This window comes from Macrosteles quadrilineatus, unplaced genomic scaffold (genome assembly GCF_028750875.1).
Source record: "Macrosteles quadrilineatus isolate MER2022 unplaced genomic scaffold, UCM_ALF_1.0 Scaffold_9__3_contigs__length_116548681, whole genome shotgun sequence".
Taxonomy (NCBI): Eukaryota; Metazoa; Arthropoda; class Insecta; order Hemiptera; family Cicadellidae; genus Macrosteles; species Macrosteles quadrilineatus.
The window spans coordinates 11,346,440-11,374,013 of NW_026542602.1; the positions used below are offsets into that span (position 1 = coordinate 11,346,440).

General features: G+C 34.4%; 2 protein-coding genes across 2 annotated transcripts; one reads left to right on the forward strand and one right to left on the reverse strand.

Annotated features, from left to right (window-relative positions):
- LOC129002546 (uncharacterized) lies at positions 1 to 27,339 on the reverse strand. Its single transcript, XM_054430424.1, has 7 exons — positions 26,492 to 27,339; positions 24,639 to 24,783; positions 23,674 to 24,028; positions 21,407 to 21,574; positions 4,053 to 4,256; positions 1,133 to 1,362; positions 1 to 218 (listed from the first exon to the last, which is right to left on the reverse strand). The coding sequence occupies exons 1-7, from the start codon at positions 26,968 to 26,970 to the stop codon at positions 48 to 50; spliced, it is 1,752 nt and encodes a 583-aa protein (XP_054286399.1). The 5' UTR covers positions 26,971 to 27,339; the 3' UTR covers positions 1 to 47.
- On the forward strand, positions 13,874 to 21,314 carry LOC129002547 (adiponectin receptor protein-like). The gene is made up of 2 exons (XM_054430425.1): positions 13,874 to 13,951; positions 16,637 to 21,314. Exon 2 carries the CDS (start codon positions 16,717 to 16,719, stop codon positions 17,773 to 17,775), a length of 1,059 nt encoding a protein of 352 aa, XP_054286400.1. The 5' UTR covers positions 13,874 to 13,951; positions 16,637 to 16,716; the 3' UTR covers positions 17,776 to 21,314.
- Positions 27,340 to 27,574: the final 235 nt, after the last annotated feature.

A 27,574-nucleotide genomic window follows, 5' to 3' on the forward strand; every position in this document is an offset into this window, starting at 1 on the left:
TTACTTAAGAACTATTATATTTTTTCAATAACTATAAATGTACAAAATTAACAATCAGGGTAGAAAGTATCGTAAAACTTCTTCTTGTAATTTTCTGGATCCCTGAATTTTCTTGGGATATAAGGTTTGCTGTGGTCATCCAAACGCCTCTTGAAAGGATCAACGTCGATTTCAAAAAATCTCCTTTTGGCATCAAAGGGCCTTGCGTCAAACTTCACCTGAAAAATGTGTTATTGAATATAACAATTATGCATCTAAGTATTTGTTCACACTGTTGAAGAGACATTCTATACATCAACCATTAGATAAGGTTATTACAACACCAACGTACCAAGTATGTATTGTAAGGTGAAAGTGAATGAAAGATGTATAAAACAAAAAATTCAACCATCCAGATGAGGTCCGTTCCCAATTGGTCCAATCTAGTTATTTGAAGTTCTACTGTATGTTCAATTTGAACCTTAACTCACAACAAAATTAATTTAGGAGTTGGTCTCTACACAAGGTCTTTCTAGTTGAACATACACAATGAATGCTAGTAAATATTTATCTACTATTCAAAAACCATTTAACAAAGTACAACCCCATTTTAAGAGAGAGAGTATTCAGTAGGGATGGACAATGGACATGTCCTACAATTTTGCGAACAATATATTTCCAATATTTGAGGAGGATTCAATTTAATTTGGGATTTTCTCAGTATGGGATTTGTTCCAACTGACTGCAATTTACACTTTACAATTCAATCGGTAAATTGCAGGAGATTATGATGATAATGTCTCACCGGAGATGTTCACGATCCAGTTGCTATGGTGTTCGACAATGTTAATATCTGCGCTACCACACAAAATTACAACTATAGCGCCATGATCATGGATTATAGTCATAATGTCACATTGGATGTGATAAGTAAACATTACAAAACGTATTATTACAAAAGCTAATGCATATTTTCTACTGGTAACTATATCAAACATGCCTTAAAGGTAAGATGTTTAAAACAAACTGTGGTTCCTCTTGTTGCTCGAGAAGAAAACTCCCATTCCAAAAATCAGTAAAGAAATAAAGTTCTCGTCACATACTGAAAGTACAATCCCATCCATCCCTATTATTATTCAGCCTATATGCATACCTTGTATATTTCTTCCCAATCGTACATCTCGGGTGCCAGACGGTGTCGAGGCCTGTTGGAGTACAAATGGCGGAAACGTCCATGAAGCCATTCCCTCCGCTCCTCGTGACTTATGTCCTTCACCAGTGGAACGTCCTTGTCTACGTAAGGCTTCATGTCGACTCCCTCGCGGGCCTCAGGTTTGTTCAGGTAAGCTTGCACCAGATACTCCAGTGCTTGGTCATTCCACCCTGCAAGAAAAATAAAACAAGTGAAGTCCATGTAACCACTGACTAGACATGGAAATGTAACCCATCATAAAGTTCTGGACTCTGTTGAGATTAAAACGTAGATTTCTATTGTAGACGTTCTCTTCAAAAACAGTGGTCAGTTTCTCCTACCTTAATTTTAAAACTACGGTAGAACCCCAGTTAACCGAAACGGTTCCATAAAATAATCTAGGGATGGTCAAGTCTCGAAATTTCGGGAAATTTTAAATCTCGTTACACGAGACAAGATTTCTTTTTGGCCGAGATTTTTATCGAGACGAGAATAAAAAATAAAAAAATTTTAAACTCCTGCAGAAAGTCAATGCAATACCCGCAATACAGGGGCGTGTTGTAGTTACGTTTCCTTTGCGAAGGCGTACTTATTTAATTAATTTTTTTAATGTAAATATTACCTTAATTATTTTAATAATATTACTTTAATAACATTTGAGAAGTTTTGTTAAATGTAAGCAGTGTGAGGAATGTTTATTACTATAAAAAGTCAAAACAAGTACCTAACTATTTTATAAAAATTAATATTGCTTTTATTTTATGATTTATTTTATTTTAGGATAAGTTGAACTCTATCCTAACTGATATCACTATGTTTCCTAATCGTAGGCATTTTTAATAAGTTAGGCGTGATTAATAAAAAAATGTTATGCTGATGTTTTTTAATAAAAGATTGTAAATATTCTTGCCTATTATCATTATTTTTGTATTTAAACAGTCATCTAACAATGTTACAAAATCAGGTAAAAATTTTGAACGTGCATTTCCCGTTGTGTATGAGAAGGGAAATCCCGTCTCGATCTCGTCTCGAAAGTTTATGAGAAATAAAAAATCTCGTCTCGTCTCGTCTCGAACTAAAAATCCAATCTCGTCCATCCCTAAATAATACGCTAAAATATAAGTAATACTAATGCTTTAGTAACTTCATTTATTTAGTTTGAAGTATTTTCTAACCAATTGTAACGTTTCTGTAGCTGAAATAAAATAATGTATTGTATTGAAATTGTTTTAAATTAATTTTCCAACTCACCCTGGTAATACATAGGCTATTTTTAGCTTATGACGGGTTAACTCAAAAATCAGTTATCCGAAACGGCTCTCCCCCCTTTATTTCGTTTACCCGTGGTTCTACTGTTGTTGGTTTAACCAAACAGTTTTAGGAAGATACTTCTGTTCCCACTATTATCGCGGCAACAAGTCGTTGCCGTTACCATCATTATCGCAGACATGTCAGTTCAGGTCTAGTATTTTAGTATTTATCAACCATACGGAAAATGAAAAGCAGGGAAAAAACCCACCTGTTATTTTACACTAAATCTTCAGCATTATTAAGATAAACGTGTAAATAATTTTACTACAATAATACTGTATGTAGGCCTATGAGAGTGTATTTATAAATATTGTAATAGTATCAGCATCACTATAGTCCAATTTTTGTGTTTTTGAGCGGTAAAATGTGCAGGGCTGTAGTAATGAAAAGACAGATTGTCTTTCTATGGCGCAGTTAACTTAATTGGTATAGGTATTTCAGTATAAAACTGAACTTTGCCAATGAATGTTATCATGTCTTGATTACAGTATGTTTTACCCACGTTTTACGTAATTAACATAGGACCCATACCGAGATGACAGTTTAAGAGCAAGTGTACTGTAATACTTACAACAGAGAATGCTGCTAACAACTAGCATAGCAAGATAATAGTAGGGCATATTAACAGTTGTGTCTTTTCATAACTGTGCAAACCTTTCTACACAGGGTGGTGTAAGAAGGGTTCATCCGACATAGGGTGCTCACTGTATTCAGCCAGTATGTCCTCGACATCTTTGTACTTCTCAAGGACAAGGTGGGACTCTTTGGCAGGAGAAAGGAGGTCCACATCCACAATCCTCGCAGAGCCCTAGACCTCGACATGCCTCGGTGCCGACTTGCACAGACGATGAGGAGTTACCCGCGCAATTAGGGTTTTCAACACCTTGCCCAAGCGAGTGCGTGACATGGACCTGCCTGACTTTAAGAGTGCTATTCGCGATGGACTGCTGAATAGGCCATTGTACGCCTTGCAAGAGTTGGACAACAAACCCCTTTTTGTAACGTTACACGTCCGCCACGAAAAGTATATGTAGATAGTTTTTATAGTGTTTAGTAAATATGTAAATAGAAATAAAACATGACACAATCTATCCGACTTGTCGGTCAACGATGTAGAAGACAAGTATTCAAAGTAAGAAAATGACGCAGTCAGATTTAATCAGAATTGGTATTTAAGTAAAACAAACAATTGTTCAAACATAGTGTTTTCTGAATGATCTTTATCTGTAAATTTTAAACGAATAAATTTTACTACACTCAGACTTTAACATCGGTATAATTTCAGAGTGGGATGGGAAAATCGGATGTTAAATCACTTTTAAAGTTACATAATTTTACACTTAATTTTCAAAAAACAATTCATAAATAAGGATAATCAATCACAGGTGTACAAAATGGGTTATCCGTGAACGGACTGAAAACATATATTAACATATTTTTTCATCTAAGAGTATAAACTATATGGTAAAAACAAGGATGAAAGTTGTACAATATAAAACAGACAAGATACGTAGTTAGAAATAATTAAATCCTCAAAAACTTTATAATGGGTAGACAATAAACTACATACCAACAAACTCATTTCCGTCTATTCTCTCGTAGAGTTCACAGGTAGGCAGAGAACAGCATACGTTCACTTTGGGGTTTATGTCGATGAACTCATCGTGTAGAAGAAGTGTGTTGAGTTGACTGGCGTAGAATGAAAACACACGTCCATCTGTGACCACTGTAGTTGTGGTTAGTGGGTAGGTAATGTCATGAAACGTGGAGAAACCTGGAAATACAAATAAACTGTAATAAAATAATAAAAATCTTACTTGGTAAATCAAAACTGTTGTAAATAAATATAAAATACCTCCAGGAACATAAACAGCCATAGGGTGTCACAGGTGAATTATAGAAAATTTCTAGAATTCTAAAAAAAACTTATACTTTTTTTACTTTTTTTTTTACTTTTTTTTTACTTTTTAGAATTGCAACAAACTTTTACAAAGGCTGCATGAGGACATTGGGACATTAAAAACTTTAAATACCCCCGCCGCAGCAAACCTGCAGACAAAGCGAATTTCAACTTGTCTCATACATTTTTACTAAAATATTTCCATTAATAAGACATATTTATTCCCAATTTAAATAACATTAGATAGTGCTTAGATTTGCTGCTACGGGGAAGGTAAAAAGTGTTTTTTTTTCATACGTCAATGGTATAGGATGAAATACATCAATTTGCCAAATTTGACCAACATATATCCATAAACAAGTAAATGACAACAGTTTTCATTTTCTCCATAAGAATAACATGGGAATTTTAAATTACGGTATTTTTTAATTTTCTCCATGATTGTTAGGCATACAACAGCGCTTCAATATACTAAATTATTTCTTTTTTTAAGCTCTACAAAACGGTTTAAAAAGAAATTGCAAAATGTTTTGTTTTTAGGGTCGAAAATTGAAAAACCCCATTTTTACCCCATAAAACCCCCCATAAACCCCCCCGTTCCCATGGTTCCATTATGCTGGATCGCGAACTTGTTCGAATAAACGTAGGTTTACATGTTTGTACCAAATTTCATCAAAATCGGATCATTTTCGATTGAGTTATCGCGCTAACGGACACATATATCTTACTAATATTATAAATCTGAAAGTTTGTGAGTTTGTATGTATGTTTGTGTGTATGTTTGTGTGTTGCTCAATCACGCATAAACTACTGGACGGATTGGGCTTAAATTTGGCATGATGATAGATCTCATTCCCTATTAACATTTAGGCATATTCTTATCTCAAAAATCCTTTCGGGCTCCGCCCCAGTGGGTCTGTAGTTCCCCATGTTAACCTTATGAGTATTCATATTTAAAAGGAATTAAAGAATTTAGTCAGCTGTTTCAACTTTACAAGTTGGTTCTATAATATGCAATAGCATTAAAAAGTTATAAGGTTTCCCAACAGGGTGCAGCACTATTATCATTTTGTTTGTGCATATATGACAACAGCTATACTCTGTCTGAATTTAATGTGCGGTTGAAGGACAAATTTGTTTTTCCCTGCTTTCTCCCTGGCCCCTGCCACCACAACATATTAGCCTACAGCTGATTCATAATGTTTATAATTTTACAACAGTTGTCACTTTGTTTACATTTTAGTTGTAAACAACATTGTGATTATTCTGATGGTATTTTGTGCAGTTTAATATTATTCAGTCTGTGTTTACTTGATTAGTGTTCATTAGGGTAATTATATCGACCTCCGGACCTCACGCGAAATTAAAAAAATTATTTTTCAAAATGGTCGAAATTTCACGCTGATTTCAAAAATGATTGTCGTTTTTTTCGGAAACGTCCCGTTTTCCCGGAAAATGGGAAAAACGGGAAAAATATTTTTTGCTCAAAACCTATGTTGTTGGTACTCAAATTGTGCGGAATTTCATCCTGAAGAAAAATATGTAGTTTTTATTACGATCGCTTTTAATTAAAACATCAATAGACAGTTTAACTAACCTAACATAACCTAACTTAGGTTTAGATTAGGTTAGGTTAGGATAGGTTAGTTTAGGTTAGGTTAAGTTAGGTTAGGTTAGGTTGGTTTAGGTTAGGTTGAGTTTTGTTAGGTTTAAGTTTGGTTAGGTTAGGATAGGTTAAGTTTGGTCAGATTAGGTTAGGTTATGTTATGTTAGGTTAGTTTAGGTTAGTTTACTTACAATACTCATGTTATTGATAAACTAACCCAACCTAACCTAACTTACGAACTTACGAACTTAGGTTAGGTTAGTTTAGGTTAGTTTACTTACAATACTAACCTAACCTAACCTACTTAAACCAACCAAACCTAACCTAACTTAACTAAACTGACTTATCCTAACCTAACCTAACCTAAACTAACTTATCCTAACCTAACCTAAGTTCCTAAGTTAGGTTAGGTTAGTTTTTCAATAACATGAGTATTGTAAGTAAACTAACCTAACCCAACCAAACTTAACCTAACCTAACCTAACAAAACTCAACCTAACCTAAACCAACCTAACCTAACCTAACTTAACCTAACCTAACCTAAACTAACCTATCCTAACCTAACCTAACCTAATCTAAACCTAAGTTAGGTTATGTTAGGTTAGTTAACCTGTCCGGTGATGTTTTAATTAAAAGCGATTGTAATAAAAACTACATATTCTTCTTCAGGATGAAATTCCGCACAATTTGAGTATCCACAACATGGGTTTTGAGCAAAAAAAATCCCCCGTTTTCCCGTTTTTCGGTGATATTTTACTTAATAGTGGTCCGATCGTAATAAAATTTACATATTCTTTTTCAGGAGGAAATTCCGCATAATTTGAGTACCCACAACATAGGTTTTGAGCAAAATATATTTTTCCCGTTTTCCGGGAAAACGGGACGTTTCCGAAAAAAACGACAATCATTTTTGAAATCAGCGTGAAATTTCGACCATTTTGAAAAAAAAAATTTTAATTTCGCGTGAGGTCCGGAGGTCGATATAATTACCATTTAAAACAGCTTGTAACCAGCAAACCAAATGCGACAGTGTGGGAAGTGTTCCATCAAACCCAAAAGGCTACAGCAGAAGCTTGTTCTGTTTCTCTTCGAACAGTTCAAAACATAACGGGAGAAGGAAACAAATCCATTGCAGCACATAATATGGACTCCGAAGATTGTAATATAGAAAATATATCAAAAGAAGCAACATTTTCTTCATCTCAAAGGAAAATATCCCACAAAAAGTGGATAACTGATCTAGACCAATTCGACAAGGACGTAGTCCGAAGAACTGTTTTTGATTTCTACGAAAGAGGAGAGTACCCGACCTGCAGGAAGTTGAAGATTGTGCTAAAAGAAAAAATTGTATTTAGTGGAAGTAAAGATTCTGTATGTAAGATACTTAGAGGTGTGGGATTTAAGTTTAAAAATACTAACAACGGCCGAAAATTCTTAATAGAACGGTCTGATATTGTCGCTTCCCAGGTAGTATTTCTAAGAAAGATGCACAATTTAAGGCGGCAGGAAACTCCTCTCCCAATTGTATACCTGGATAAGACGTGGGTAAACCAAAACCATGCAAGAAAGTGTATTTGGAAAGCTTAGATGGCAAAGGAGGGTTTCGGGTTCCAGTAGGGAAGGGTTCTAGGCTTGTCGTGTGTCACGCTGGGTCAGCTAAATATGGTTTTATAAAAGACGCACAGCTCGTATTTCAATCAAAAAGTAATGTTGATTATCACCAAGAAATGAACCATATAGTTTTCCACGAATGGTTTCTCGATTTACTGAGAAGCCTAGAAGAGCCATGTATTATTGTAATGGATAATGCCAGCTACCATTCGAAACAACTTAACAAAATTCCATGTTCAAGATCTAGAAAGGCAGACATTGTGAAGTGGCTATCAGATAATGGTATTGAACACAATCCAGTCCACACAGTAGCAGAACTCCTTACCACCGTGCGGCAGCACAGGCACAGCTTTCCTCCACGGTACGAACTGGACGAGCTTGCGTTGCAGATGGGTCATGAGGTTATTCGCCTACCACCCTACCATTGTCAATACAATCCCATAGAGCTAATTTGGGCTCAAGTGAAAGGGGAGGTGGCGCAAAAAAATACGTGTTTCAAAATAAAGGATGTCAGGAACCTTCTAGAAAATGCCATGAACCATGTAACAGTAGAAGACTGGAAGAAATGTGTAATTCATGCTGAAAATATCCAGAAAGAAGATTTTTTAAAAGAAGGACTTCGTGACGAAATCATGGAACCATTTATTATAAATCTGCATGATGACACTGACTCTGATATCGAAGATGATGGTGAATATCTTTCCAGTTATGAGAGTGAATGATGTAATGGAACGTCTCCAGTACTTTGTTAACGTCCACATTACAGTTAACATTTGTTAAATTTACATCATTAGGTTCATTTTGTGGTTGGTTGTATATATAAAATTATATTTATATATTTTTACGAGTTTTGTTTTCTATTTGGTGTGTACTAAGGCATATTGGCCTTTTATTATTAGGGATTTGAAATATTTATACAATTAGTAAACAATGGAAAAAGCAAAAAATGTAATATAACTGCTACATACAAATGGTTTAATTTGTGTGCACCTCCAAACATAACTCGTTCATTCAAATAGTATGATCAATTTGTTATGATAGTTTATCCTCAGTAATAGAAAATTATAGCAAAAAATATACTGTATAACAAAACAAGTCTAATGAAATGACTCCATTGATCATGACCTCAGACCTATAGATACATATTAAAGGCAAAGTACTAGCTCACTTACTCACTCAACACAAATGCTCCTACTTGTCATTTACCTAGCGAGTTCAATGTTGTACACTGATTATTCAGGCATAAACAGGATAACCCAATGGTTTTCGTCCTGATCCAGTTAGTGAGCGTAGCGAACAAACTTTAACCAGGACGTGATTGAGCCATGCGAACGAGCTCATTTATGAAGTTAAACGGGGCAAAGCCCGCAGGTACAGCTAGTGTTTTATATATGTATTTAAAGCTTAAATTTTCAAGTTTTATTAGAAACTTAGTATAACTCGATATGAGCACCATTAGTGGCCCGGCATAAATCTAAGCGAAATTTGACCTTTTCCCAGGTATCGGTCAGTACTTCAGAGGATGTTGCACCAACACATGTGACTATTCTCTGTCGGAAGTGATTCAGATAACGAATCTGCACCGAGTAGACATCATTCTTTACTGACCCCAAAAGGAAAAAGTCCAGAGAAGTCGTATCTGGACTCCTAGGAGGCCATTGGATGGGCCCTTCCCTGCTAAATCCATCAATCGTCGAACTAGTATCCAGCGCCTCTCGCACACTAAAACTGTAGTGTGGCAGCGCTCCATCCTGTTGAAAATAGACAGGGACATTCCCCATCTCAATGCCACCCAGTTATGGGGAAAAATACTCATCTAACATGTCACATTAAATGGCAACACAAAAATAATTGACTTATTGGTATTGTTTAATGTAACTGTTGTAACTATATAATAATAGATAACGCTTGTATCCCCTGAAGTACTGACCAAAACCCGGGAAAAGTTCAAATTTCACTTAGATTTTTGCCGGGCCACTGATGGTGCTAATATCGAGTTATAGCCTACTAACTTTCTAATAAAACTGAAGAATTTGAGCTTTAAATACAGGGCCTGATTACCCATTAGGCTAATTAGGCTGGAGCCTAGAGCGCCAGTCAGCCAAGTGTTTTAGGGGGGTGCCAGACAGCTAAGACTTAAAGTTGGGACCGGGGGCGTAAAAAATGTTTTATACCAAAAAAGGATTCGCGCAGATAGGGAAATATATACATATATAAAACATTAAACATAGTCTCTTAAAAGGTAACAGTATTTGCCTTTAAAATGTTTCAGTTTTTTTTTCGGACACCCGGCATTTAAAACAATCCATCAAAAGCATAAAGCATAAATGCTAGTCCAGGATTAATATTACATTATAACAACACTTCTAATGAAATTAAAATTGATACGTAGATTATTATTGTTAAAATAATTCTTCTAGTTTTATTATATGTGTAGTTCAATTATAATAAACAAATGCTTTCTAAAATACCTGTCTGCAATACAAAACAGATGATTGTTAGGGGGATTTTAGTATAGAAAAGGGTAAATGAGTGGGAGATTTACCATGATAGGGAAATCATATGTTGAATTCCAACCGCACAATTATTTTAGACAGACTTTAATTTTTTTTTTTTTTTTTTTTTTTTTTTTTTTTTTTTTTTTTATCAGAATTTATTTTACAATCTGTTCAAACTTCAAATATGAGAACAATAAGTAAAACATATATCAAACAATGTCAGGAAGCAAGCACCTGTTCATCAACAAGTCTTGCCAAAAATTTGATCAGTCATTTAAACATTTACAGAAATCTGTAGCTTAGGTCCAGCACATGCACAACACTTTTTAACCTGTTAATGCACTGACTATTGTCCAGCAGATTAACAGCAAGACTGTTCGGATGATATTCTAATTTTTCTTGATAATTTTTGCTAAGGTCTGTAATTTCTTCTTTCACTGATTTAATTTTGAAGTCATTCCTAATTGTAGTGTTGGATACGAACCAGGGTGCGCCAATAATTCTTCTCAGTGCCTTAGCCTGAAATCGTTCAAGAATTTCGATGTTGGATTTGCTCGAGGTCCCCCAAAGTTGAATTCCATATGTCCAAATTGGTTTGATCATAACTTTATACAGTAAAATTTTGTTAGCCAATGATAATTTTGAATTCGTACCTAGTAGCCAATTGAGTTTACGAAGTTTTAATTCCATTTGCTGTCTCTTGCACCAGATATGAGATTTCCAATTTAATTTTTTGTCAAGAGTTAGACCTAAATATTTTACACTGTCTGCCTCCGTTAAGGCTACATTATTAATGGTTACAGGAGGATTGTACCCTGTTCTCAGAGTAAAAACAATATGTTTGGACTTGTTTTCGTTGACTTTTATCCTCCACTTTTTAAGCCAATACTGGAGTTCAGTCAAGGCAGCTTGTAGATTTATGTAAGCGACTTGAGGGTCCACATGACTCGACAACAGTGCGGTGTCATCAGCAAACGTAGCAACTGTGACGTTGGGGACCATAGGGATATCTGCTGTATATATCAAATATAGCAAGGGACCAAGAACACTCCCCTGAGGTACTCCAGACTTTATCGGCTTCAGATCAGATAACGAATTTTCGAATTTTATTTGAAAAGATCGATTAGTCAGATATGATTTTAGAAGGTTGTACAAAGAGTGAGGGAGAGACGTTTTGAGTTTAAACAGAAGTCCGACATGCCACACCTTGTCAAACGCCTGTTGGACATCCAAAAATGCAGCAGAACAGTACTGTTTTTTCTCAAATGTGTTTTTTATAATATCCACTAATCGGTGGGTTTGTTGAATGGTAGAATGTTGTTTGCGGAAGCCGAACTGATGATCTGGTATTAAGTTTAATTCATCAACAGTGGGAGTTAACCTTTTAAGTATTACCTTTTCAAACAACTTTGATACTATAGGAAGCAAGCTTATGGGTCTGTAAGAAGATGCGTCATTAGGTGGTTTGCCTGGTTTTGGGATAACAACTATTTGTGCAATTTTCAGTTGAACAGAAAAATATTCCAATCGTAACATAGCATTAAATATAAATGTCAACAACATAATGGCTTTACGAGGTAGTTCTCTTAAAATTTTTCCAGTGATGAGATCGTACCCAGGACTTTTCACGGGGTTAATTTCCTTAAAAATTATTCTTGAAACCTCTGAAGGAGTGCAAGATTTTATAGGCAGTGACAACTGATTTGGTGCATCCAAAAATTCGTAAATTTCACTTTCGTCATTGGGGGGATTCGGAGTAATAGGCTTAAATACATCAGAAAAGTAATCTTCAAAAACCTTCGCTTTTTCTTCAGGGGTTTTAGCCCAGGACCCGTCAGGTTTCCGAATTGGAGGTACATGTTGAACTGGACGTTTAATATATTTAGTAGACTTCCAAAGAGAATACTCGGTTGCTTCAGTTGGGGTTAGATTTTTCGTAAAATCGTCAAACCATGCATTTTTCAGTTCCACTAAACATCGTTTTAATTTCTGAGCTGCACGATTTAGACGAGTTTTATCAAGAGGGTCGCGTGAATTTTGCCAAATTCTCCGTAGTCTACGTTTTTCTGCTACTTTCTTCTTAATATAAATTGGGTAGTTATTTGATTTTGAGACACAGATTTTAGATTTTAGATTTTGTTATTAAGTTATTTATCACTCAACAAAAAATAGATGTATGCCTCATTTCTGAAACCCATTTCACTGATAGAAGTTTCTTCAAAATTCCTGGTTATATTGTCTACTTTACTAACCATCCAAATAATAGAGCTCATGGAGGAACTGCTGTACTAGTGCACAAAAAACTAAAACACTATGAGCTTCCTAACATGCAAAATGATTTCTTACAAGCCACGAGTATTGTTGTAAAATGTGGCAATAACGCCTCTCTTACACTCTCGGCAGTCTACTGTCCTCCACCTCATGCAATAAGTAGGGATCAATTTAGAGACTTTTTCTCAACACTTGGGCCAACATTTATTGCGGGTGGGGACTATAATGCTAAACACACACACTGGGGCTCGAGACTAGTAACTCCAAGAGGCAGAACTCTTTACAGAGCTATAACAGAAATGAATTTGGATTGTGTATCTTCAGGTTTACCTACTTACTGGCCAACTGACCGAAATAAAATACCGGACCTACTGGACTTTTTTGTAGTTAAAGGTATACAATTGAACTACACGAATATCGAATCATCCCTTGATCTTCCTTCAGACCACTCCCCTGTAATCATAACTTACAGTACTAGTATATGCTTGAAGGAAAAATCCCCGTCGTTGTGTAATAAGAATACAAACTGGGATTACTTTAGGACCCTTGTAAATAACAGTATTGATCTTAAAATCCCGTTACGGAATGAACATGATGTGGAAGAATCAATAAATTACTTCAACACTACCATACAGAAATCAGCCTGGGAAGCAACTCCAAAATCTAAAAAAAAAAAAAAAAAAAAAAAATCTAAGACTTTAATTTGAACCATTTTGAACTAAGCAGCAACAAAAAGCTGTCACAACACAACACAATGAGAACTGTCAAAGTAGGATTCTTTACAGTTAGGTTTGAGTTTTTCATTTAATGAATAATTTGTGATATTGTGCGAATGTTTGATAATTTATTTTTTTCTATTGTTTAGGTGCAATGGTAGAACATTATGGCAATGGTAGACGTGTTATACTATATCATACCGTAAATTTATGAACCAAATTTTATCAAACTGTGTCCTCCCCCCATTGCAAACGCAAAGCTTGAGTATAACTGCAATAAGCATCTTATACTTATATGCCAACCCCGTACGAAGGACAGGTGCTCTGCTAGTATATATATATATATATATGAATTTGAACAGATGTTGTTTTTGGCCTCTAGGGACCTCAAAATGAAAAAATAAATCGGTCCCGGGTCCAGGTCTTACCATGAGTACTACGGTAATAGCTTATTCCCTATATGGGAAATTTGCTAAAAGATGTTTTAGTTGGTTATATTGTTAAATCCCATTGTATGACTTGCCTACACTGAACAATATCCTGGTTATGATCAAAAACTTTTGTCTGACTACATAATGACTATTTTTTGCATCCCAAAATAGTACCGTAAGTTAAGTTTTAATATTTACAACTGCTGGTGTTGATTTATTACACTTCATAAAAATATCAGTTGTACAGTACAGAAACTAAGAAATTCTCAGTGTGTTTAACAGTTCCGTATCTGTCAAAGAAGTCTGGATCACTGCCAAATTAGACTTGACATTCACCCAGAAACTCTAGTTTTGTACAGAGCGCTTAAATAAAGTGCCTACAATAACTTAACCTATCTTCAGACACTGACCTGGGCTTCAACCTTTTGTAGAATAGGTCAGTACACTTTTTATTTAATCACCTTGGTTTATACAGTTGCTTTGGCCTTTTAATCGCTTTTAAAGGATAAGAGCAGATACAAATTTAACAATTACAATGATTGTAATTAATATTGCACCTTTTTTCCATCTAGGGTAAATTATAATATTTAATTCAATTTTTACAAATCAATAGCCGTTTGCTTTACTTTCACACATGGGGGTAAAAACTAAGTTCAGGATAATTAGCAAACCATAAAAATGTTGTGGTTTGTTATTTAATAACAATGACTTGTGAGCAGGAGAAAATTAGTTTGTATGATTTAAGTTCAAAAGAGAAGAGTAAGCCTACTTGAATATACAAGGTCAAGGATAAAAAATAAACAATGATAGACAACAATTAAGTGAGTTTTTCACTGGCTGATCTCAAGGCCATTCCTTGTTGTGAGACTGACTCAGTCACTTGCACACCTCACTCTCACTTTGTTTGATAACACACTCATCTCACAAGAGATTAGACCAAGGTAAGTACTACACCACTTTTAAAAACTTTCTGTACTCAAAATTTAGCATCATTGACTTATTTATTACCATACTTTATAAAGTTTATGATTTCACTGTTACTTTCAACATGAATTTACAACAACTTACAGTATTTACTTGAATTATCACTATTATCAGTGATTTGTATATACCTATAAGCTTTTTTACATTTCTATCGTCATATTTTGTAATCACCCATGAATAGTTGAATACTACTCTGTAAACTTGGTCATAAACTAACTGTTGTTTTTTTTCATCAAAACTATATCAATCTTTAGTTTATGTGATACTATGCATTTTTTGATGGTTTGCATCAGACATAGAATCTTGAAGGTACAAAAAGAAAAAAATATTCTAAGAATCATCATCTATCTATACTTATTTAATACGCAAGCAGATTTGTTGTGACAATTACTCCTCCGAAACTACTGAAACGATTGCCATGTTTTTGGTGTCATTGGAAAGAGCGTAACGTGAAGTTGTGCAGGAAACTTTTTTTATAGGGAAATAATTAGAGAGTGAGGCCCTGGGGCCCTTTAAAGATTCATATTTCTCCACAAGATTAACATAGGAAACAAACATTGTTATGAAACTCCAGCTGTTGTCAGAAATGCTATTCTGCTATTTGTTTAATTTAATTTGTTTACAAGGAGAATTGTTTCTTAGTGCCATGTGGTCGATAAGTTATACTTTTGCATATATTTTAAATGATATTCACTATATAAAATGATGGTACTGTAATACATTAAGAGATATTCATTTAAATAATTAATAAGTACGATTGAGCCTTTGCCTACATGTTTCCTGGTAAGTTTGTTGTAACTTCCTTATAGTATATTAAAGTAAAACCAAATTATTCTTTTCTGCATTCTCACCCCGTAGCGAAGCACGGGCAGAGCAACTAGTTACATTTAAGTCATGCTGATTTTCATGCAAGCCTATATTGAAAATTTTTAAATTAATGAATGACAGTCCCCAGCTTAATTATTTTAAAAACTCTTCTAACTGTTCAGTATAAATATGTTTTTTTACACAGCCAACATTTAAACTATAAATAATACAAGATTCAAAAATAATTTTCTGTACCCAAAACAATATCTCAAATTAGTATAAAAATCACCCTCTCACAAAAAAAGAATGAAACGTTAGAATGAACCTGGAAAGAAACGTTTTAATGAGCTTCCTCTAAATATGAAATCGGAAGTTCATTCTAACACTATTAGAAGCAGCCTTACTAATTTTGGCAGCTCAGTTCATATTATAAGTTAAACCATTTTTTATTTAGTTAATATCCTCGCCGCAGCAAACCTGCAGACTAAGCTAATTTCCATTTACCTGATTGGATTTTCAATTAAATCTATAAATAACATTAGGTTTAACAAGTTCCTAGGTTTGCTGCTACAGGGAGAGTAGTAAAGTGAATTTTTTTGTAAAATATTAATATCTTAGTATAAAATAAATAAATTTGCCAAGTTTAATCAAAATAGGATTTACATTTTTTTCAAATAATCCGTTTTAAAAGTGAGTTTGAATTTTAACTCCATTGGAAGTATAACATTTGGAACATTAACATAACTGTCCAGGGCCATTAAAGGAATTCAAAAGACAAATTGTATATTAAATATTTAATTCTATAAATGGTCAATTAAAATGTTGGTAAATGTATTTTCTATTTTCTATTTAAAAAATCACAGAGTAACAATTTGAGCACAAGAATATAGTCAGTGTTTAAAATCAATGTTAAAGCTTTGACTATTAATACAACAACTAAAGTCTGCAAACAATAATAAAACATATGTCATTTATACAGGTGATCAATATTTTATTTTGCATTATGAAAACTTTATTCTGGTTTATGTTTTTTGACTGTCAATTTAATGAGTTGGGAAAATATTTATATAGTAGGCTAAACTCCTTCTGAAAACTACCAGTTCTTAATGATAATCTTGCCAATAAATCCTGACAGCTATTTTAGTGATGGTGAATTTTATCATTTTATTCAAGATGAGTAATAGACGACAATGCTAACTTAGTTCTACTAGTACAAAGTTACCAAGCAAAGTTATCAATGATATAAAATTATTGTTTTTATTCCTATCTTAATTCAAAATGGACATAAAAGATAAAAGTATATTTGAAAATAACTTAGAAAATGTTGCAGGCAAATTGTGGACACTCCGAAATGCATTGGATGAGCTTGAAACTAAGCTAAATAGGACTGTGTCAACCATTCAATGTCTCATGGAAGAGGAACATTTCGAACTAGACAAAACAAAGTCTATAAACTCTTCAAGCTCTTATCAAGAGGAAAAATCAACACAAAAAAGTGACACTTTACGAAAAAGAATGGTTAATACAGTGGATGTTGACAATGATGCCAAACAATCTGAAGACAAAGCCAGTGACAGCCTGAGGACTAAGCACTACACTTGGAAGACTTGCGACTACTGGAGTTTACCCAAGTGGCGGCAAGACAACTATTTTATTCTCAAAGGCTACAGACCTTCGTTGCCATCATTCTGGGCGTGTTTCCTCTCAATTTTTCGAATTCACACAGAATCGGGAAATATTTGGACTCATGTGTTTGGATGTGTACTTTTCCTTAGTTTATTCCTCCACGTGTCACTGAGTTCTCTTCCACTAGAAGACAAGTTAGTACTGTCACCTTTCTTTATCGGTGCCATTCTCTGCCTTGGCTTCTCATCGTCCTACCACACTCTGATGTGTCACTCACAATCAGTCTCGTCCATGTTCAATCATCTGGATTACTGCGGAATAACTTTACTCATCATCGGTTCCTTCGTCCCTTGGGTTTACTACGCCTTTCTGTGTGACAGTCGACTCAGGCTTCTCTACATTGCTGCTGCCCTCGCACTCGGCACCGTTACTGTTGTTCTCTCCCTCTCTCCGAGATTCATCACCCCAGTGTACCGTACAATCCGAGCGACAGTGTTTGTTGCCTTAGGCCTCAGTGGAGTGATTCCTGGTTTACATTTCATAGTGCTGAACGGAGTGGAGACTTTAATTAGTTTTGCAGCACCGTTGCTCCTTTCTGCTTTCCTCTACATACTTGGAGCAGTTTTTTATGCCACTAGAGTTCCTGAAAGGATCTTCCCAGGGAAATGTGACATCTTATTTCAAAGCCACCAAATCTTCCATGTGCTAGTTGTAGTGGCAACTTTAATAGACTACTTTGGAATCATTCAAATTGCAACAGTCACTCAATTTAGCAGAAACGACCCAAGCTTTTGTCCAAACAAGCAATATGAAAATGAAAACCCAATACATCAATATTTATGATTATAGTAGTGTTTTTCAAGCGTTGTTAGGACAAATTTACTTTGCAGCTCAATAGTGGAATTACTAAACTGGTTAACCAAGGTGTTTTTGATGAGCCTGATTTAAATTATAAGGATAGCTACAGCAATAAAAAATAAAAGCTATGTTTCATATCAGAAAAGTATATTACTCTATTAATAAACTCAGCATTCTAAAATAAAAATAAAAAAACACACACAAATCATTCTGAGTAAAATCCAGGCCAAAAAGTAAAAAAATATACTTAGGTACACCTAAAATACAACATAAAATATTTTTTGCCATTTAGGCCTAAGTTATACAGCTTATCTTGTAGGGATGCAAATTTGAGAATTATGACAAACAAAAACCCTATATGCCTAGTTGCCTTCATGCAAAGCCGCACTAGATATACCTGGTGCGGCCTTGCTTCATGTTCTAATAGAATTTGGTCCAGACACTGTAAAAGGATGAATATTCTTACTGTAAGCCCTAGTTGTAAATTAGTCAAATCTTCAGTCAAATTAGATTCAGATTGTATTAGCCTATCGATTTGAACCATTTCAGACTATTGCAGTTAACAGCATAAACAATAGTATTATCTACAACAAAACACACAAAAACACTTGGTTTTTCATGTTATGTGGCTGAATATCAAGAAACCTAAGTCAGATGAAGAAAGTTTTCAAATACTGTAGGCCTATGCAGGGTGTCTACTACATTCTGGATAAAAAATTCATGGACAATTCCCGTACATTTCAGGACACTTTGTCGTAACCTTTGTCGGTGTGATTACTAAATAATTTTCCTGATTTGACAAACTATATTAATCTTGTTTTTCACTGCAGTTGTACCAGAGAGAAAAGTAAATAATAATAGACAAGAGTTAAATTTCAAAATAGAAATTTATTGAAAGTAAACAAACGTATACTTTAGGTAAAGGTTTTATAGTGTAACAGAAAAACGCAATCATTAATCTATACTTATTTAATACGCAAGCAGATTTTTTGTGACAATTACTCCTCCGAAACTACTGAACCGATTGTCATGTTTTTGGTGTCATTGGAAAGAGCGTAACGTGAAGTTGTGCAGGAAACTTTCTTTTTAGGGAAATAATGAGAGAGTGAGGCCCTGGAGCCCTTAAAAGTTTCGTATTTCTCCATAAGATTAACATTGGAAACAAAAATTGTTATGCAACTCCAGCTGTTGTCAGAAATCAAAAGTGAGAAGAGCATATGTTAATTAAACAGTCAATAAGTTTGCTAATTTAACAGTTTGCTACAAATATTTGCTGACTTGGTTGAAATTCGTTTTGAAATAACGCCTGTAATATTTAGCAATTGCTCGAATTCGAGCAACAGGGACACTAGTTAAACATTAATGCAAACAACAATGCTTGTGGTTTTGTCAATTGAGAGATAAAATATCTATAAAAAAGGGTTTAACTTACAAAATAAGACTGTAGACTAGTTACATGTTCAATATGAAACCATAAACAGTTTTATGGCACTAGGCAATGGCCGGCGGCAAATTGAATCTTTAGGACGAAAGTATAAGTAAGAAGTGAAATTTAACAGCCGTTAGGGTCATTTTCAAACTGGATGCAACTTTACAGTCCTAAACATTTTAGGATTAAAAAAATATATATATCTTAACAATTTTAGTTAAAAAAAAGTATTGAGTGAAGAAACACATATATAAGAACCCACTTTTGAATTGTCATTGATTTTTGAGTCATAATTTCTTTTATATAAAATTTTGAATCTAGGTAACTCATTGTTTTCCTACTGTCCTTTAACATGAACTTAACGATACAACTTTTAATTAAGCTGTTTGCAGCAAGTATATAATGTAAATACCTTATTAACAATGAAGTATTTTAACCATAAAGAAACATTGATAGCAAAATTCAATTTTAATATGCATATATTTTTTTATAACAATTTTTGAACAACTGTCCCCCACAATCGGTCCTGAGTGTTACTTCAGGAATGTTACCCAATGAAAACAGGGAAAAAAGGAAATTTTGTTTTTGTTTTGTTGGCAATAAGCAGCCATATTGTTTCTAGTTTCCATCAATGTGGAAGTTTATGATTTAAGTTAGAAGAAAACCAGAATACATCAAGAATACGTTTTAATAATGATAAGTATTTTAATTCATTGTCAAGAGTGTTACTATTTTTTTAAAGTGATATGCATACTTTAGAAAAGTTTACTTAATATCAGTTGTTTAGTGTTCATGTACTATGAATGTAAACCTAACCTCCAAATTCTGGTCTTTACCCAGAGTCCACTTTTATAATTGAATAGTAACATTAGTCAGGAGTGTTACCTGTCAGGAGTGTTACCTACAGTCATGAATGTTACTGAATATAAAAATAATATAACTGAATATAAACTTTTATATAGGCCTATGTACTTTTTTTGTTAGAAAATAAACTTTTATAATTAAAAACTGGCTTTATTTTATTGAATTCCCAATGTATAATTCAGGAGTGTTACTTATTGTCATGAGTGTTACCTACAGTCATGAATGTTACTGAATATAAAAATAATAAAAACTAGTATAGAAAACTCTAAGTTTGTATATTTAGTCGTTTGTTTATATTAAGGAAAGATATCAATACACACTAACAACAATCATTGATAATCGATTGAAATTTTCTTGGTTATGTTGAGTAAATTAAAAAAATATAGTTTCTTTTCTGCTGTCGGGTAACACTCCTGACACATAAAAGGTTAATAACAAAAAATAAAATAAAAAAATTCTAAAAACAATATATTATAAGGTCTAGTAAGTTATTTATGACACCATTTTGTTCCAGTATAAAATTTTTTTATTCAAAGAAACAGTTTTTTCCATAATCTTATTACAGTAACACTCATGACATTTTAAGGGTAGGACCCAATAAAAAACAGTAAAAAATCATAAATTACTGGATAAACTGAAAAAATTTCTATTAGGTAGTGTTTATTAATATATGTTGAAATGTTGTTTGTAAAAACAAAGGGGCTCTAGCAAAGTTTTTATTTAATCCATTCTTAACTTGAAAGTTGCATTCAATTTGAAAATGACCCATTATAAAACTATTATTTTCATGATAAAATAGGTTTGGGATCTCGGTCTAATAATAATTACCCTAGTAATAAATAAAGAAGTTGTAAAGGAATAAAAGTTGTACAACTTTTATAATGAGCTAGCTACTGAGTCAACAGTTCTTGGAAGTACTTGACTTGACACTTGATTGTCGTGATAAAATATTTAATGGGTTTGAGACTGCTAATGGGGTTTTTATTGCATAATTACCCTAATAAGTTATGAAAATGTAAACAAACATCTGATAAACCTTTTATGTGCTCCTAACCAACTAGCAATCAACAAAAATTATGGCCCATTAAAAATTTAAGGACATAGTCTGGCATTTAAGGACAATTCCATACATTTCATGGCCAGTAAAAAATTAAGTACAATTCCCGGTTTTCCCGGTTTTCCCGGATTTCCCGGTTGGTAGACACCCTGTGTATGACATTGTGTTTTGTGAATTGTTTGGTAGGTACTGTATTGTATTTAACAATCTAAAAAGATAATAAACCATCTGACCAAGTTGTATCTAGTTGTGACTCTCCCACCTACCTTGATAAGCAGCCTGCGCAAGCATCCAAGAATACCCAGCCAACATAGCCTGGGCGTGGACTGTGTGATCTACATCTTCCTCCCCAAAGCTGGGCGGTCGGCCGAGCAAATGGCCCCGATTGTGGAACGACAACAATCCAAACTCACAAGGGTCCCCGGGCCAAAAACCTAACATAAATCCATACACTAGTATCAGTGCCTTATGTTTCAGGTACCAGTACAGAAACAAGTTGAGTTGTTTACAGATTTAGAAAGGGCATTCCTACTTTATTTTAACATATCAATTTGGCACTCAGAAAACACATTTGATTTTTACATTGTAATTAAAAACTAACAACTTGACCTGGTTTCAACTAAAGTAATTAATAACATTTAATTTGCATAGTTAGGCTATACAGTAATTGTAAGGCTTTTTGATGGAGGAAAATATCCAATGAGTTTGGAAACCTAGATTCAATTTTCCTCACCTAACAAAGTAGGCCTAAAAAAATTTTTTGTTGATTATCTAGTTAGGGGGGTCAGCTCAAGTGGGTTTTCAAAAGATTTAATTTGAATTAATTGTTGTACAGTGTAGTGTATGACTTTTTGGTGGACGAGATATCCAATTCCCAGAAATGGTTATAATCTTACAGACTACTGGATTTTGAGCCAGTGGGTCATGAGACTATCACACATAAAATAGCCATTGGTTGGACTATGTACTAGGCCTTCAGGGAATAAGTCCTTAAGTCCAGTTGGGCCCTACAGTTTAGATCAGGTTATAGTAAGTTTTTTAACAACTACAGTATTTTGAAACAATTTTTTTATAGTGGTAGGCTACTAAGAAGAACTAACACCAAAATTAATGATAACATTATTGATTTTTTATGACACAGCATTTTCATTTAAGACCTAAAAGCACTTTAACATTAGAAAATGGTACATTTATAGCCCTGGGCCTAAGGGTTGGGCCTGTATCCTAAGCTGAATATTGTTCATGGTGTGGTGTGGCAGAGTAGGCTTCTTCCTCTACTGCTCAATTTGACTCAGTCATACCTAAGGGAATTAGTGTGCCCTATAGTGACAAATAATCGTATGCCTGTTACGCCTACAAATAAAACAGTGTGATTTGGTGGTTTCTCTACATGTTTATGTTCATTTCATACCAATCTCCACACTGATCCATCAACATGAACATTTACACTTTTTTTGTACAGCAATAAAATATGTAAAAGTTGACTGATTTGTGTTAATTTGTTATCAAACTAACAAAAATGTTTGGAGAAACGAAACCACAATATTTCGTTGCTTAACTTTATTAGTAATATATTAATGAAAAATACTTGTTGCTGGGATCCCAAATGTGAGTTCAGTTGAACAGCAGTAAGGAGACCAGCCGTAGCACCTGTGAACAATGTCCAGTAGGGATGGGCAAGTCTAGAAATTTCGAGAAATTTTCAGGAAATTTTTAATCTTGCTCTAAGAGAAGAGATTTTATTTTTAACAAGATTTTTTCTAGATGATATTATATATTTAAACCCGGTTAAAAATGCCTGCAGAAAGTCAATGCAATACCCGCAATACAGGAGCGTGTTGTTGCGTTTCCTTTGCGAAGGCGTTCTTATTTAATTAATTCTTTACATGTAAATATTGCTTTAATTGTGTTTTAATTTTGTGTTATAATATTGCAAATGATGAGAAGTTTTGTTAAGTGTAAGCAGTGTGAGACATGTTTTATTACTGTAAACATAGCCAAAACTAGTTACTCCAAAATCATTCTAAAAATAACACAACACTGAAAAATTGTTACTTGATACAGTAATTAACTAGTTGATAAATATGGTATTTTTCAAAGTTGAACTATCCTAACCAATATTAACCTATGCGTAAGAGTCATTTTTAATAAGGTACTAGCTGTTAGCCCGTCCTACGTACGGGAATAAAGTAGTCGATTATATCTTAATATAATCCAGAACAGCTAGGTATGCCTAACTAATTAATATATTTTTTATAACTTACTGATGTTTTTATTAATGTTGTTTGATAAAGATTTTAAATTTTCTTGCCTATTATTATTATTTTTTTATTTAACTAGTCATCTGTCATAAATCAGTAGGTATTTAACAATGTTAAATCAGGTTAAAACAGCACACGTGCATTTCTTGTTATGTATGAAGCGAAATCCCGTTTCAAACTAAAAATTCAATCACGTCCATCCCTAACATCCGGCAACGTCTCCATATACGCTCTAAGGCTATTGTTTCCAACACTAAGCTAGATGAATCTACCTGGAATGTTGGTTCCGTGTCTTCTGATTTTCTCCAGTCCATAAAAGCCAGGGTCATATCGTAGGGAAGGTACATGCTGTAGGTCAAACTCACTGTTCGCTGTCTCAGATGATTGCCATTCCAACAACCTCAAGGGCTGCGGATGCCTCAATTGCAGCACCGGAGTTCCGATATATTGTATAAAATGCCCTACCAGATCATCAGGATCTTCTTCGTTTTTTCTCTTGGCATGTCGATTCTTTTCCAACTCTTTTTCATAATCTTCCTTATCTTTAACACGCTTCTTGTAGGTTTCATTGTCAGGATAGAACCCTCCGACCCTCCAAAATGCTTCGATTCGCGGTTCAAAGTCGACCTAAAACAATTTAAGAATTCATAAATATAATGTATAAAAATAACGGTATATTTTGCACATATGCATGGAGAAAAGTAACAACTACATTTCAATTACAGTAGGAAAGTGATACAAGAGAGGCAGAGATATTTACTTAACTGTTACCTCAATGCTGTACACAGGGATGTTCACAACAAACTGATTAGGTTAACAGTGATATAGTGATTAGCCTAACACAAAACAGTAAATATTGAGCTTTAGGCTACATGTTTTCAAAATAATATGTAAGGGTTCAATCTTATCACAGATCTATGTGCACATAAAAAAAAACATAAAATGAGATTAAAATGAAACGTTATGACAAACCAAACATTAAGTTACAGTAAGAACGCCAATAATACAAACTACAATCATTTGGATTGCCAATTATCTAGATTACTTTAAATAAGGATAAAAACCGTAGGTAGTTTGGCATATTGATCTGTGAGTGATGAGCCATCTTCCTAATGCCCACTTTTTTTATTTTTAATCAAATCATTCAGATTGTTGACCATACAAATGGGCTCTGTTCCCAATTGATCTGGAGTTCTACTGTAACTTATATTTAAAATAGACTGTAGCCCTACTGTACCTCGGTGTGGTAGAGGTGAGGTGCTCCACTTGCAAGGTTGGCAGTAAGAACACGATTAATCTGTTCAACAACTCCTTTGGTGATTTCATTGCTTATCTCACTGTCTCCCATCTTCTCTTTAGACCCATCGTACTCAAATAGATGTCTTAAAAATCCACAAAATAGAGGATAAGGTCACAATCTTGTATGATCTATATATACTAGATTTCATTCTATAGGCCTACATTTTACTGCATTCATAATAAGCTCAAAAACAAAGCTTGGACATACCTAATAAACATAAATAAAGCTTAAACATAATAAGAGCTTAAAAATTAAGTGTGTCGCTGTCCTAATAACAAGTTAGGCTTTAAAAATCAAAATCTTTGGTTTCTATTTGTTTGTCTCCTTTTTTGACTGTTTCTATTGTATCGATACAAATATCCAAAGATCAATCAATCAATCAATTATCAATTATTTAAGATGTGGACGCCACTATGTGCGTATTTTAACCGAAATATGAGTGAAGGATGAGTGTAGGATGAGTGGCGCGATCTTGTAGTCTTGTTAGTGACTAAGGCCGACATGTTCCTTAGACACAGATGTTAATTAATAGCCCATACAAAATATTTCGAAAAGTATTTAAAAACTTTGACATCAATGGCAACTAAGGGACCTACAGTTTATAGTGGAATCCGGATCCACATTTTTTCCTTGTAATTTACGAATTGGTCTAATTATTAGGATAGTCGTAGTACTCACTAGTGCGGACGTTAATCCACACCAGGGAGCATCGCATCCACAGTGCATCCCTATAAATATCCACAATTCGTGACCTCCTAGTAGCTGGATTACAGGACGACGCCACCCGACCCTGAGATTTCCTTAGGTTGAATTTAATAATAAATTAATACAGAACACTATAATCCTAAGTAGGCTAAGCTAGGCCTATATCAGATGAGGGTGAATCCTGGAAATGAATGTTCACTAGAGTTGGGATTTTAGAATATAACCACAGAGAAGGACGGTACCTACCTACAGAGAAAACATGCTACACTTAAAAGGTGTCTAACACCAGCCTAGTAGTGCTGGTGTTAAGGGTAAAGTCTAACACCACCCTCCTCGCTCTCGTGTACTACAACAGTCACGGTGGAAGAAGACGCCGCGCCCTGAGCGATAGGAATTTCCGCACAGTGCTTGCCGTTCAGGCTCTTCCTCGCTATTAATACAAGTATATTTCTGGCACAACATACGAGGGAGTTGAAAGCGCACAGTTATTTGATAAATAGGCCTACTGTAGTAATTTGTTCAACGAATCCAAGTTAAGTTACAAGTGTGCCTGCTTAGAAAGATCTAGGCCTACCTATGTGCTCGTCCAGAAATTAAAAGGTCACCGATTCGATCCTGAGAAAAGTCAGTAGCTTTTTGAAGGTTTGAAACCGGACCCAGCTGTTCCCGATCAATATGAATAATTGGTCCTGACCACGATTACTAGAAAGATACCGGTATGGATCATAAACATAAACAAATGACGTTTTGGCCCGAAAATAAACATGATTTAACATTGCTTAAATGGAACTCTGCCAAAACATATGTTCAATGCTATTAGTATAGGATTCGGGCCAACAACCTCATTTTGTTTATGTTTATGATCCATACCGGTATTTTTCTAGTAATCGTGGTCCTGACTATTGAATCAGCTGATCTTAGTCAGTAACAAAGCAACAAAGATCATCTAACATCATTCCACACTCATACTTTACTCATTTTTGGGTTTGAAAAATACACATCATGGCGTCCCCATTTCAAATAATTGGATTTAAATTGGTAACTTCATTAAGCATAAGTTATACTACAGGTAACACTTCAATTACCTTATTTTTGACAATTCCATTAATAAAGCATCCTGCAGCTGAGGACGAATAATTTTAATGACATTTTTAACATGGCTCTCGTCATGACTTTGGGGGAAAGGAAAAATTTCGGTTGTTTGGAAGTCTGTTCTTGTAATATGTTGAACAAATGGCATGAAGTTAAAAGGATAATTCCCTTCCTGTAGCACAATTGAACTCCAACCATAATAGCGTGGCATGTTTATTCCAATCAGCTTTTCTTCGACAGTTCCGAGTCTCTTCATTTTATCAAGTTTGGCATCTCTTTCTCTCTTGTAAACTTCACTAGGAGATGGGTCCAAAATTGGTGGATAATTTGAGTCTGTGGAGTGAGTACCGACTACAACTGCATCAGTAGAATAACTAAATTTGCTGTTTGTTGCACATTTTCTGAATAATGCAACTTCATTTTTAGCAATCAGAAATTGTACTTTCTTAAGGTTCAGTTGTCTTAATGACATCTTTGCTGGTGAGAATATAACTAATTACTGTTCAGGCCTATTAATCCTACGAAGTTAAAGCAAATAATACCATTATTTTAAGTATAAAACAAACCGAAGATCGACATGCTAAAACCATTAGTGTAGGCCCTACTGTAGGTAGACGAAACGTTGTCTTCTTGTCACGAATTAGGCTTAGGTCTTTAGTAAGTTAGGCCAACGGAATAATTTTAAATTACTTTGATAGTATAACTACCATAGCATAATTAATCAGAGTAATTCGAATTTTGGTTTCTGTCGCATACACTCACAAACTAAGACATAAATAAACGTAAAACATAACCTAATAACAGTACAGAAGTAAGTAACCCCGACCCAGAAGCAGAAGCAGAGAGCAGCAGAGCAGACATTTTTATCGTTCTTCTTCTTCTTCTATTCTAGTTTGCTTTATTAAAGCTGGCTTGATTAAACTGACCATGCAGCCACACTACTTCATTAATACAATTTTCCCGGGCTTTTTTTTAATAAAATGCTAGCATGATGCTAGTTAGGAAATTTTCAATTTGAATGTTTTTTTTAATATTTAAATATATCTCAAAGTCGGATTCCTGTTTCTTCAAAAATC

What these genes read in the sequence shown, in the direction of transcription:
- LOC129002547 (XM_054430425.1), top strand. Translation starts at nt 16,717, where the DNA reads ATGGAAGAGGAACATTTCGAACTAGACAAAACAAAGTCTATAAACTCT.
- LOC129002546 (XM_054430424.1), bottom strand. Translation starts at nt 26,970, where the DNA reads ATGTCATTAAGACAACTGAACCTTAAGAAAGTACAATTTCTGATTGCT. An exon ending in AGACGGAAATGAGTTTGTTG is followed by an intron (nt 1,363 to 4,052) that starts GTATGTAGTTTA and finishes TTTTTCTTGCAG; the next exon opens with GGTGGAATGACCAAGCACTG. An exon ending in ATTGGGAAGAAATATACAAG is followed by an intron (nt 219 to 1,132) that starts GTATGCATATAG and finishes CACATTTTTCAG; the next exon opens with GTGAAGTTTGACGCAAGGCC.